A 13,310-nucleotide genomic window follows, 5' to 3' on the forward strand; every position below is an offset into this window, starting at 1 on the left:
CCAAGGGGGCAGGAGGGGAGAGGAGAGGATGATTTTGGGTGACAGTCTGAGGAAAGAGACAGCATATTGGCCATTGGCACCAGGCCTCCCTCAGTGCCCCCTATGTCAGCGGGCATGGTGAGGGTTGTGGCCCAGGCCAGCTGCTGCTGCGTAGAGTTGTCCTCCTCACTCTGACAGTACGGTTGGAGAGCACCACTGCTCCAGTATCCAGGGGGTGATCGGTGCCAAGCCAACACACCAGGCACCAGACAGACAGACGTTATTATAACTGCAGTAGAACACAGTGGTGGAGTAAATAAGTAAAATATTCTAATTGAGTGGTAAAGGGAATATTCCATATATCTCTCTATAGCAAAATACTGAACATTAAAAAGATCTTAATGAAGGGCATGAAAGATTATTTCATTTGTAGTGGTTATTTTGGACAGATATTTATACAGTATACATGGCTTTTTTTGAGTGCTGTTGAAGTCTGTATACTAAACGGAACCTTTCTCTCAGACGACAACGAGAACTCCAAGTGGGACAGGAAGGGGAACCAGACTGAGAACACAGAGGACCCGGAGACAGACAGTAAAAAGCAGCAGCAGGGCCAGTCGTCCTCAGAGCAGGAGATGAGGCGTCAGGAGGAGGGAGACAGCTCCTCCAACCCAGAGAGCCAGGAGAGCGAGGACGATCTGGAGCCCAGCGACTGTGAGGTGGAGACCAAGGAGGGCAGACTGGGCCGGCTGGAGGACCTGCACATCAAGGTGGAGCACTACGGAGACGGAAACGGAGGGGTGGACCTGCACGACTCGCCGTCCTCCTCTGAAGAAGAGGAAGATGATGATGACGATAAGGAAGATGACGACAGCTTCAAAGACTGTGACAGCGCCACCGAGACTCTCGCCGCCCCCGCTGCCAGTAAGCAGCAGAAACGTAAGAAGAGGAGGAAAAAGCAGAAATGGGACGGTAGTCGTCCTAAACGCCTGTGCCTCTCCTCTGCCACCCCCAGCTCTAACACCTTTGTTGGGGCTGTCCCCCTCCTGCCGCCCCCCTCCCCTGCCAGTGCCTCTGTGCTCAAGATCAAAACGGAAATGTCCGAGTCCATCAACTTCGACAATGACAGCATCATCTGGAACTACCCACCCAACAGAGAGATCTCCAGGAATGAGTCTCCCTACAGCATGACGAAGCCCGTCCCAGCCCACGATACCTTCCCCTCCCCACAGCCTGGTAGTCTGCAGGTCTCCATCCCAGACTCAGTGCTCACTCCCCCAGGAACAGAGGGGGGCAGTGGGGGTGCAGGTACCAGGAAGGGCGTACCCCCCTCCTTCAGCGGTTATAGCAGCGCCCCCTCCTCGGCCTCCAGCGCCGCCAGCCTGGCCCCTCCCTCCGGCTCTGGGTCCTCCTCCGACCCCCTGTCCCCGCCCCTCTCGGCCTCGCCACGCGACAACCAGCAATGTCAGAGCACCCCCACCACGTCCGGCTCCTCCCTGCTGTACACCAGCGACCTGGAGGCCCTGCAAAGGCTGCAGGCCGGGAACGTGGCGCTTCCACTGGTCCAGCGGGTCACCGGCACCCTCGCCACGACCAGCACTGCTGCCTCACGGCTCTACACCACTGGCACCATCCGCTACGCCCCTGCCGACGTCACTCTGGCCATGCAGGCAGGCGCCAACCTGCTGCCCCACAATGTGACCCACACTATGAACTTTGTGGATGTCAACGGTAGCCCCAGCTTCGGCATTGACCCCAAGACGCCCATGGAGATGCTGTATCATCACGTCCACCGGCTCAACATGGCTGGCCCTTTTGGGGGTACCATGTCCGGCGCCAGCCTCACCCAGATGCCAGCAGCCAATGTATTCACCACCGCCGAGGGACTGTTCTCCACTCTTCCATTCCCTGTCTACAGTAACGGGATACACACCACACAAACTCTGGAGCGCAAAGATGATTAGAGCAAAACACCAAGACCATATTACTGTGTTCAACTGTCAAAGACTCTTTGAGGCATAAGACTGTGTTTCAAGTGGAAAATAAATATATTCTAGCATTTTGAATTTGAGCAATTGAGCTTGTGTACTAGAAATGAATGGCTCCATGTCTTTCTATCCTTTTCTCTCTATTGACTCCCAATCTATCAATATCTTGTCCTCTTCTTGCTCCTCTTACAGTACTATCAATTATATTTTCTCTGATCAAACTAAACTGACTATTGTTTATTGTAAAGAATTCATTTTTGTCTACAGAGAATTCATATTACCGTTGGTCTCCTACTGGAGTCTTGGGTAACCTACTTTTTATTTGAGTTGATTATGTTGCATCTTTATGAAGATGTCTATTGTATTTAAAGAGTGATGGTGGAAGATATATTTCTATGGAGAAACCCTTGGATGGTTTTGCTTCATATCTTGATGTGATTACGGTTGACTATGACAAAAGGATGTTACTCTGTTTGACATTGTCATAGAAATAACCTTAAGAAATACGTTTTAAGGTTAGATCATAATAAGGGTATAGTAGTTTATTTTATAATTAATTTTGTTTATTTTTTATAGAACAGATTTAACTTGCAAATCAAGCATTAAAAAAAGCAATTTTAGCAGGGTATTTGCCTGTGAATAGAATGTTATAAATCCCAGGACTTTGGAACAAGTACAGGTCAGTACGAGATACAAGTATTCCCCCGGTTCCATTTCCTTGGTTATGTCTCAAATGGCACCATATTCCCTATATATTGCATTACTTTTGACCAGGGCACATAGGGCTCTGGTCAAAAGTAGTGCACTATTTAGGGAATAGGATGCCATTTGGAACGCACTCATCCTCTGCAGATCCATGGTGCTACTGTTCCATCAAGTTACTACCCTCCTTCAGCGGGCTGATGTAGGTTCTTCTGTTCCACAGCTCTCTCACAGAGATGAGTGATTGAGTGACAGCTGGGGAGAGTCAAACCTCTAATCAACATATTTTCGTGTTCATTACTACTCCCCTCAGTCAAGTTCAAGGGCTCAATCAGATTGGGCCTGAAGTATAGAATATACCTATATGGAACAGGTTGATTTTGTTTGTATTTTTTGAAAACTAGATCACTTTCTAGTCTCAGTGTAACAGAGGCTAATTTGCATCATTAACTTGAAAAATGAATGTTTAACTTTGACTGGCTTCTGTCAGTTGTTTTTTCTACTCTACCCTTCCTCTTTCTTTTACATCCTAAACCTCACTACTATCAACGTCAGTCTCCCAAATCCGTTCTTCCATCAGCCATTGTCCGATTCCTGAAATCACATATCAAGGAGATTGTAATAAAGACATGCGTTTCAATCAAAACGGAATATGTTTTTGGAAAAATCACATTCCCTAATTTTTCTCTGTTGCCAAAAAAGTTATCTCACAGTTTGGTGTTAAGAACACTGTGATTGCTGTTTTTTAAAAATTAATAAAATGGAAAAACTGTCACTTAATCTTTTGACAGCCGTCCATCAAGTAATCTATTACCAAGCGTGATAACTGTAAACGTGTACAATGTGTAAGTGTCACTGGCTGTCAGTCTCCATAGCGATTTCAGTGTGTGTTACTATATGCAGTGTTACTGAGCTGATGTAGCTGTTTTGTCCTTTGTCTTCTCTGTGCTTTATCTGTAGTCTGGGGTTGGACAGGGAATGTGTGTAACCCTCTCCTTCTCCTCTGCAGTCTTAGTGAACCCGTGGAGGTTAGTGGATTTCGTGTGGTGGCCTTCCAATGTAGCGTCACCTTTTTGCTGCTTCCTTTTGCCTATATTTCTTTCTGTTTCTGCTGTTTGCTTTGCTGTTGTGTAGTCTACAGACCTCTCTTTCTCTGAGAGATAAAAGACTCTTAACTAGCTCAAAGGTTTAAGGAGACATTTTTTGCCATTGAGGAATTCTGGGTTTACAGTTTCCAGCTTGCATTTACCTACCCTACAAAAAGCTAAAGTAGCATTTAGATGTATCTTCTAGACTGGAACCATAAAAGCCTCAGTTGTGAAACATTCCCAGAGTCCCTTGTGCTTCTTGTATGCATTGGGTGTATTTCATTGGTTTCCACCAAACCTGTTGACTTCAAGGACCATGCAACTCACAGGACAAAAAGATGATGGTAGTATTTCAGGACAATAAACCATTTTAAAGATTTCTAAAGAAATGAAAATAAAAAATATTTCGCACTATAAATCTATTTTTATAGATGTTTTGGAAATGCATGTTTACTAAGTTGATTGTTAGTTTACTTGATTTCATTCGGTCCAGCAGCTTTGTCTCAACGTTCAGTGTTTTTTAGTCTGTCCAACAAAGGGAGGGGGAGACTTTGTCTTTTGAACTGAATCAGGCTACTCCCCTACATCAGGAAACAGTGTCTGTAGTTTCTGTGTAGATGTGTTGTTAATCAAATCCAGGTCATGAAATAAATGTTTAAAAAATGAATAAAAAGTGAACGTTTGGGGTTGGTTGATTGGAATGCTGGAATGGTTGCAGGGGAGCTTGGTGTCACCACGTGAGATTGATTCTATCCTAGATGTTAGTGTTTTCTATGACGTAGCAAAGCGGGAGGAGACTGTCGGGTCGGGGGCACAGCTCACTTAAAACAGACACTGTGGACGGACCAGGAAATACACCCATATGTTACAACAGCAGGATGAGCTGTTTTAATGTCTCTGTGTTGTGTCAAAATGAATTGCTGGTGATTTAAACTTAAACTAATCTCAGCTACTGTCAGATTCATAGTGTTTAAAGTTTAAATATGAAAAATGACTTCATTACCTGTGAAGACTGTGTCTGTGTTTTTAACAATTTCTTGTACAATTATACAGATTATTTTAAGAGAAACCAAGTAGATGAATACTACAGGAGAAGGGGATTCTCTTAGTATCAATGTTAACAGTGTTATAAATTCCAAATACAAACAAATTAAAATATTAAAAAGAGAACTATGGTACATTTATTATTTTTGATTTAGATTTTTTTTGAAGAAAAACAACAACTAACTGAAGCTAACTTTGAGTGCCTGGCTTATTTTGTATATATTTTTTTTAAACATTTTTATTTCCATTTTTTAATAATGCTGCGATTTCAGAAATGTACATACTTCATTTTACAACAGGGTTATTTTATACTTTTGTAGGTTTCCATCCGTTCAAATAAACCTGTCACCATCATCCATGGTTGATTTCTGTCTGTAACACCTTTTTTTACCATCTAACAGGTGCCATATTCATAATAAACTTCTCAAAGATTTGTTAATATCTGGCATAATTTATTTTACGTTCAGCCATGTCAATGAATGCCCTACACCTCAGTAAGCTGCCTCAGTTTTTCTTTCTTTCTGCCTTTCTTTTCTGATCTTGCTTGAACAAAATGGTACTGGTCTAATGCTTTTCCTAGTTGGAATCTGTGTACATTGCTGGGACATCCATTCAGGTACTGTATGTTCACACTTAAAAATCCTGCCATAATGGTAGCTATGTCAGACCACAGTCTGGGTTCATTCCCCTCCAATCAGAATACATTGGTCATTATTTAATGTAGTCTGATTGGTCACATCATTAATCAGAGGGCAGCTAGTACTGGTTGTTACACTACACTGATTTAATTCACATTGTCACTTAGATAAAAGCACACACAGTATTATGTTAGCTCACCCATGGATAAAATAACATTACTGTGATCATGTCCGAAATACTTTAACAACAGGATAAATTAACCGACTATCATCACATGGAACAACACTCACACACACATTATCTTGGACGGACAATCTTACGATCTTGTCAATATCATTGTGGTATAATACCAGTTTAAAGCTGAAACTGTCTTTCAAACTATGTCCTCTACAATGTTTTGTCTCTCATTTTGTTTGCCCAGTATCATATATAGAGAGACGTCTAGTGTAAATGCATCGAAAACAATGAGGTCTTAAGAAATGACATAGTTATCTGCAGATACGTTTGATTTGAGTAATGAGTCAACCATTAGACTAAGGCACCAAGCAGAAGAAAATGTGTAAGAAAAAATGTGAACACTTTCCCCAGATATTGCAGACAAGGCCTGTCTAGAAAAAGGATGCCCAAGCCATCAAATGTCTCTCTATTGGTGTTTTTTTAATGAGCATAATCTGTTAATATCATTTATCATAATGTGATAAATGACTAACTACATCTGTAATAAATGCAGTAAATGATATGATCATTTTGAGTGATTTTCTTCTTTTTTCTTTTAACTCAACTGTTGTTTCGGAAATCTGGTAACTTTCATGTTTCGGGAACCTGGTAATAACAATTTTTTAGGTGCTACACCTGGTAAATGAACTGGCCCCCTATGAGAACAGCAAGTCTGACGTTGGTTCCATGATCATTTGAATGCAGGGCCGGCTCCAGGCATAAGCAACATACTTTTTTGGGGGGACTCAGTACGGGTTTCAACCGTAGAGATCCTATTACATTACTAGAGGGGCTATGTCATAAACCATAAAAGTTCCATAATGGGGCAAAAATGGCAGCAATCTTGGTCAGAGAGAAATCCAAAACCAGTCTAATTGGAATACATGGCAGTAGAGGCGATGCATTTCCTGCTTTTACTTATGCAGGAAAATAAGAGTAAAGCATGTGATGTATCAGAAATTGTGTAATGGAATTATAGTCAATGTAAACATGTTGTCATATAATTATAAATACAGTTTGTGTTTTATACGTAAAAAAACAATTGCTTCTAAAATATATGTAAACAGACCATAAATGTCTCAGATTTTGTTTTATTGGAAAGCTGTGAGTGCTATTATATGATACAATATCAGTACTTGTATTTCCAACTTGTCTAAGTCCTATCATCAACTGATTTCAGCCAGTGTACGGCTGTGGATTGACTGCATTGTTTGAATGGAATGTTGACATATTGGCAGTTAATTTGAAAAAGTCATTGGCTGGGATCTCACTCAGATATCATTAACATGGCATAAGTCATGGCAAAATGTGTAGAATTGCAGGAAATTAGCTTTAAAACTGCAAAAAAATATCTCCACCCCATGCCAAAATGTGTAGAACTGCAGAAAACATGCTTTAAAACTGCAAGCATTTCACTCTGCCCCATGGCAGAATTAGTAGAATTGCATGAAATTTGTTACAAAATTGCAAAAATGTCTCTCCGCCCCTTGGCAGAGTGGGTAGAATTGCAGGAAATGTGCTTTAAAACTGAAAACATTTCTCTCTGCCCCATTGCAAAATGAGTAGAATTGCATGAAATTGCACACAAAAAATCTCCGTCCATCACAAAATGTGCAGAACTGCAGAAAACTTGCTTTAAAACTTTTTTTAAAAGTTATTACTGGGCCAATTAAAAAATGTGTCGAATTACAAACAATTTGTTATAAAATTGTCAAAATATCTCTCCGCTTCATAAAAAAATGTGTAGAACTGCAAAAAACTTGCTAGAAAACTGCAAAAATGTATCTCTGACCCATGGCAAAATTAGTAGAATTGCATGAAATGTGTTATAAAATTGCTAAATGTTCTCTCTGCCCCATGGCAAAATGTGTAGAACTACAGAAAACTTGCTTTAAAGCTTCAACATTTTCTCTACACCCCATGGCAACATGTGTAGAACTACAAAAAAAATGTGCTTTAAAACTGCAACATTTTCTCTACACCCATTGGCAAAATGTGTAGAATTGCAGGAAATGTCAAATTAAATCTTCTCGCCGCTGTCAAGAGGGGGGCCACAAAAACATTTTGCCCGCTTGGTGGGGGCCCCCAACCAAATCTTGCTTAGGGCTGCCAAAAGGCTGGAGCTGGCCCTATTCGAATGTGAGACCCCTGACTTAAAGGCTGTTTAATATTGAACCCGTTTTGATATGCATGATCAGAGACCTACTGTATATCCATCCTGCCCTGCCTTTCTAAAGTATTCAAAAGCCAAGTGAACAAACAGATCACCGACCATTTAGAAAACCACCGTACCTTCTCCGCTATGCAATCTGGTGTCCGAGCTGGTCACGGGTGCACCTCAGCCACGCTCAAGGCCTAAACGATATCATAACCGCCATCGATAAAAGACATTGCAGCTGTCTTCATCGACCTGGCTAAGGCTTTCGACTCTGTCAATCACCGTATTCTTATCGGCAGACTCAACAGCCTTGGTTTCTCTAATGACTGCCTCGCCTGGTTCACTAACTACTCCTGTTGTCTGGACCTCTGGCAGTCTCTATGGGGGTGCCACAGGGTTCAATTCTCGGGCCGACTCTTTTATCTGTATATATCAATGATGTTGCTCTTGCTACGGGTGATTCTTTGATCCACCTCTACGCAGACGACACCATTCTTGATACATCTGGCCCTTCTTTGAACACTGTGCTAACAAACCTCCAAACGAGCTTCAACGCCATACAACACTCCTTCCGTGGCCTCCAACTGCTCTTAAATGCTAGTAAAACAACATGCATGCTCTTCAATCGATCGCTGCCCGCAGCCGCCCGCCCAACTAGCATCACTACTCTGGACGGTTCTGACTTAGAATATGTGGACAACTATAAATACCTAGGTGTCTGGCTAGACTGTAAACTTTCCTTCCAGACTCATATTAAGCATCTCCAATCCAAAGTTAAATCTAGAATCGGATTCCTTTTTCGCAACAAAGCCTCCTTCACTCATGCTGCCAAACAAACATACCCTCGTAAAACTGACTATCCTCCCGATCCTTGGCTTTGGCGATGTCATTTACAAAATAGCCTCCAACACTCCACTCAGCAAATTGGTATCAGTCTATCACAGCGCCATCCGTTTTGTCACCAGAGCCCCATATACCACCCACCGCTGCGACCTGTATGCTCTCGTTGGCTGGTCCTCTCTACATATTCGTCGCCAAACCCACTGGCTCCAGGTCATCGATAAGTCCATGCTAGGTAAAGCTCCGCCTTATCTCAGCTCACTGGTCACCATAGCAACACCCACCCGTAGCACTCGCTCCAGCAGGTATATTTCACTGGTCATCCCCAAAGCCAACACCTCCTTTGGCCACCTTTCCTTCCAATTCTCTGCTGCCAATGACTGGAACGAATTGTAAAATTCACTGAAGTTGGAGACTTATATCTCCCTCACAAACTTTAAGCGTCAGCTGTCAGAGCAGCTTACCAATCGCTGCAGCTGTACACAGCCCATCTGTAAATAGCCCATCCAACCAACTACCTACCTCATCCCCATATTTGTTTTTGTTTTTCTGCTCTTTTGCACACCAGTATTTCTACATGCACATCCTCATCTGCACATATATCACTCCAGTGTAAATTGCTAAATTGTAATGACTTCGACACTATTGGCCTATTTATTGTCTTACCTCGTTACTTCATTTGCACACACTGTATACAGATTTTTCTATTGTGGTATTGACTACGTTTGTTTATCCCATGTGTAACTCTGTTGTTGTTTGTGTTGCACTGCTTTGCTTTCTCTTGGCCAGGTCGCAGTGATAAATGAGAACTTGTTCTCAACTGGCCTACCTGGTTAAATAAAGGCGAAATAAAAAATAAAATAAATATCAGATCACTGTAAATATATTTGTTGAATCAATTAATGGACAGACAGATAACTATATAGACAACACTGACTATGTCAATCTACTCTCTAAGATGTTGTCTTTGTGTCCAACTCCAACTGTTGACCATCTGTCAATCTTCCTGCCATGATCTCAGACAGCAGTGAGGAGAGGTCATATCATAGCAGAAGCGCGATAAGGCTATCCAGACTATTTTAAATATTTTACACAATTTGAAATGAGGGTTATGAAAGATCACAGGGCAGAGAGAAACTATGAATCTGAAGCTTCTCTAATGCCCTGAAGCTGTCCATCTCAGAACTCATCCAACCAGACCAACCTTCTGATTCTGATTTAAAATTTCACAGTGTTCTGTTTGTACACTAGAATAATGGGTGAGCTTTCTAGTGTACAGCTGAAAAAACTGATATATCTGATATATCCACCATTTTAATCAGCAGAGAAAAATCACTACACAAACAGGAGAGCTTAAAATGAAGTTAGTTTTCATTAGTTTCATTGAAATTGAATTGCTTTGTCCCTGGTTACATATTTATATTTCGGTCAAAATTATGAAGCTCTTCTTGCATTATTCACAATCATCAAGGGACATTGTACATACACATAAAACATAAACCCTAACTATAAGGTGAAAACATGCATCAAATCATGTTAATTTTATTTATGAAAGGAATAGAAATACTCAAACACTGTTGTATGCTTCCGAATTTAAAATGAATTTGATTTTAACACTTTGGTGGCACTTTACAATATGTGTCCCTAATTTATTTACATGGTAGTTACCCTAGATTTTAGAATTATTTTTGACCACTCAGTTATCTCATTTGTGTTTAAGATTAGTAAGATTAGCAAATCTTTAGAAATGTACAGGAATAAGAGGACCATCACTAGACGCTATTCAATCAATATTGGTAATACAGGGATAATTCATGCAGGCTACTACAGTAGATTCAGAGAGAATGTTTGAATTAATACAAACCTACTGTTGAGTATATTTGTATTGTATTCTTTCAGTGCACCTAGTTACAGGAATTGGTTGAAAAGGGTTTCATGAATTCCCTCCCCTTCCTACTGCATGACATCTCCCCAAAGCGGTGTAACCACCTTTTATGGGAAAAGAAGCTACACAAGGTGCAAGTGGGACATCTAGTGGGCAAATACATAAGTGCATAACAGACACAGTAAGTTATCAATTTTTAACTGGGTGGTTCGAGCCCTGAATGCTGATTGGCTGAAAGCTGTGGTATATCAGACCGTAATACCACGGGTATTGAAAAACAGCTATTTTTAATCTTCCAATTAGGTTATTATAACAATAAATTTGAGGTATATGTGGTATATAGCCACAAACTAATTTTGCCTCAGGGGCAGCATTCAGTCTTCAACAAGGTCCGGGGCCGCGCTGAAAACGCGTTGTATTTCCTCGTCAAAATAAGCACAAGATAGTCCTCTATTCCATAAGGAATATGGCTAGGGATTAAATCAAATCAAATTGTATTGGTCACATACACATATTTAGCAGATGTTATTGCGGGTGTAGCAAAATGCTTGTGTTCCTATCTCCAACAGTGCAGTAGTATCTAACAATTCACAACAATACACACAAATCTAAAAATAAAAGAATGGAATTAAGAAATATATAAATATTAGGATGAGCAATATCGGAGTGGCATTGACTAAAATACAGTAGAATACAGTATATACATAGGAAATGAGTACAGCCTCTAAGGTGAAGGGTTGAAACATGCATGAGAGCACCAAATGTTCCGTAAGACTGTGTGATCACGCTCTCCGCAGCCGATGTGAGTAAGACCTTTAAACAGGTCAACATTCACAAGGCCGCAGGGCCAGATGGATTACCAGGACGTGTACTGCGAGCATGCTCTGACCAACTGGCAAGTGTCTTCACTGACATTTTCAACCTCTCCCTGTCCGAGTCTGTAATACCAACATGTTTTAAGCAGACCACCATAGTCCCTGTGCCCAAGAACACTAAGGTAACCTGCCTAAATGACTACCGACCCGTAGCACTCACGTCTGTAGCCATGAAATGCTTTGAAAGGCTGGTCATGGCTCACATCAACACCATCATCCCAGAAACCCTAGACCCACTCCCATTTTCATACCGCCCCAACAGATCCACAGATGACGCAATCTCTATTGCACTCCACACCGCCCTATCCCACCTGGACAAAAGGAACACCTAGGTGAGAATGCTGTTCATTGACTACAGCTCAGCGTTCAACACCATAGTGCCCTCAAAGCTCATCACTAAGCTAAGGACCCTGGGACTAAACACCTCCCTCTGCAACTGGATCCTGGACTTCCTGGTGGGCCTCCCCCAGGTGGTAAGGGTAGGTAACAACACACCGCCACGCTGATCCTCAACACAGTGGCCCCTCAGGGGTGCGTGCTCACTCCCCTCCTGTACTCCCTGTTCACTCATGACTGCATGGCCAGGCACGACTCCAACACCATCATTAAGTTTGCCGATGACACAACAGTGGAAGGCCTGATCACCGACAACGACGAGAACGACGAGACAGCCTATAAGGAGATCAGAGACCTGGCCGTGTGGTGCCAGGACAACAACCTTTCTCTCAACATGATCAAGACAAAGGAGATGATTGTGGACTACAGGAAAAAAGAGGACAGAGCACGCCCCCATTCTCATCGATGGGGCTGCAGTGGAGCAGGTTGACAGCTTCAAGTTCCTTGGGGTCCACATCACCAACAAACTAACATGGTCCAAGCACACCAAGACAGTCATGAAGAGAGCACGACAAAACCTATTCCCCCTCAGGAGACTGAAAAGATTTGGCATGGGTCCTCAGATCCTCAAAAGGTTCTACAGCTGCACCATCGAGAGCATCCTGACTGGTTGCATCACTGCCTGGTATGGCAACTGCTCGGCCTCCGACTGCAAGGCACTACAGAGGGTAGTGCGAACAGCCCAGTACATCACTGGGGCCAAGCTTCCTGCCATCCAGGACCTCTATACCAGGCGGTGTCAGAGGAAGGCCCTAAAAATGGTCAAAGACTCCAGCCAACCTAGTCATAGACTGTTCTCTCTGCTACCGCATGGCAAGTGATACCGGAGCGCCAAGTCTAGGTCCAAGAGGCTTCTAAACAGCTTCTACCCCCAAGCCATAAGACTCCTGAACATCTAGTCAAATGGCTACCCAGACTATTTGCAGTGCCACCCCCCCCCCCCCCCCCCCCCTTTGCACCACTGCTACTCTCTGTTGTCATCTATGCATAGTCACTTTAATAACTCTACCTACATGTACATACTACCTCAACTAACCGGTGCCCACGCACATTGACTCTGTATCGGTACCCCCCTGTATATAGTCTCTCTATTGTTATTTTACTGCTGCTCTTTAATTACTTGTTACTTTTATCTCTTATTTTTATCCTTTTTTTTGTTTAAACTGCATTGTTGGTTAGGGGCTCGTAAGTAAACATTTCACTGTTAGGTTGTTTCATTTCACCTGTTGTATTCGGCGCATGTGACTAATACAATTTGATTTGATTTGATTTGAGTAACTGGGTGGTAGCCAACTAGTGATGGCTATTTAACAGTCTGATGGCCTTGAGATAGAAGCTGTTTTTCAGTCTATCGGTCCCAGCTTTGATGCACCTGTAATGACCTCACCTTCTGGATGAAAGCGGGGTGAACAGGCCGTGGCTCGGGTGGTTGATGTCCTTGATGATCCTGTCTGTGTGGGTGAACCATTTCAGATTGTCATTGATGTGTACGCCGAGGAC

The 13,310-nt window shown here is 42.5% G+C and overlaps 1 protein-coding gene across 1 annotated transcript in view; it reads left to right on the forward strand.

Annotated features, from left to right (window-relative positions):
- The window catches only part of LOC120023043 (neuronal PAS domain-containing protein 3-like), a 319,774-nt gene extending 317,831 nt beyond the window's left edge, over positions 1–1,943 (forward strand). The window contains exon 13 of the mRNA XM_038966990.1: positions 502–1,943. Coding sequence (XP_038822918.1) covers positions 502–1,943 — 1,442 coding nt within the window. The remainder of the gene's footprint in view (positions 1–501) is intronic.
- Positions 1,944–13,310: the final 11,367 nt, after the last annotated feature.

The sequence above is a fragment of the Salvelinus namaycush genome, chromosome 28, assembly GCF_016432855.1.
Source record: "Salvelinus namaycush isolate Seneca chromosome 28, SaNama_1.0, whole genome shotgun sequence".
Lineage (NCBI taxonomy): Eukaryota > Metazoa > Chordata > Actinopteri > Salmoniformes > Salmonidae > Salvelinus > Salvelinus namaycush.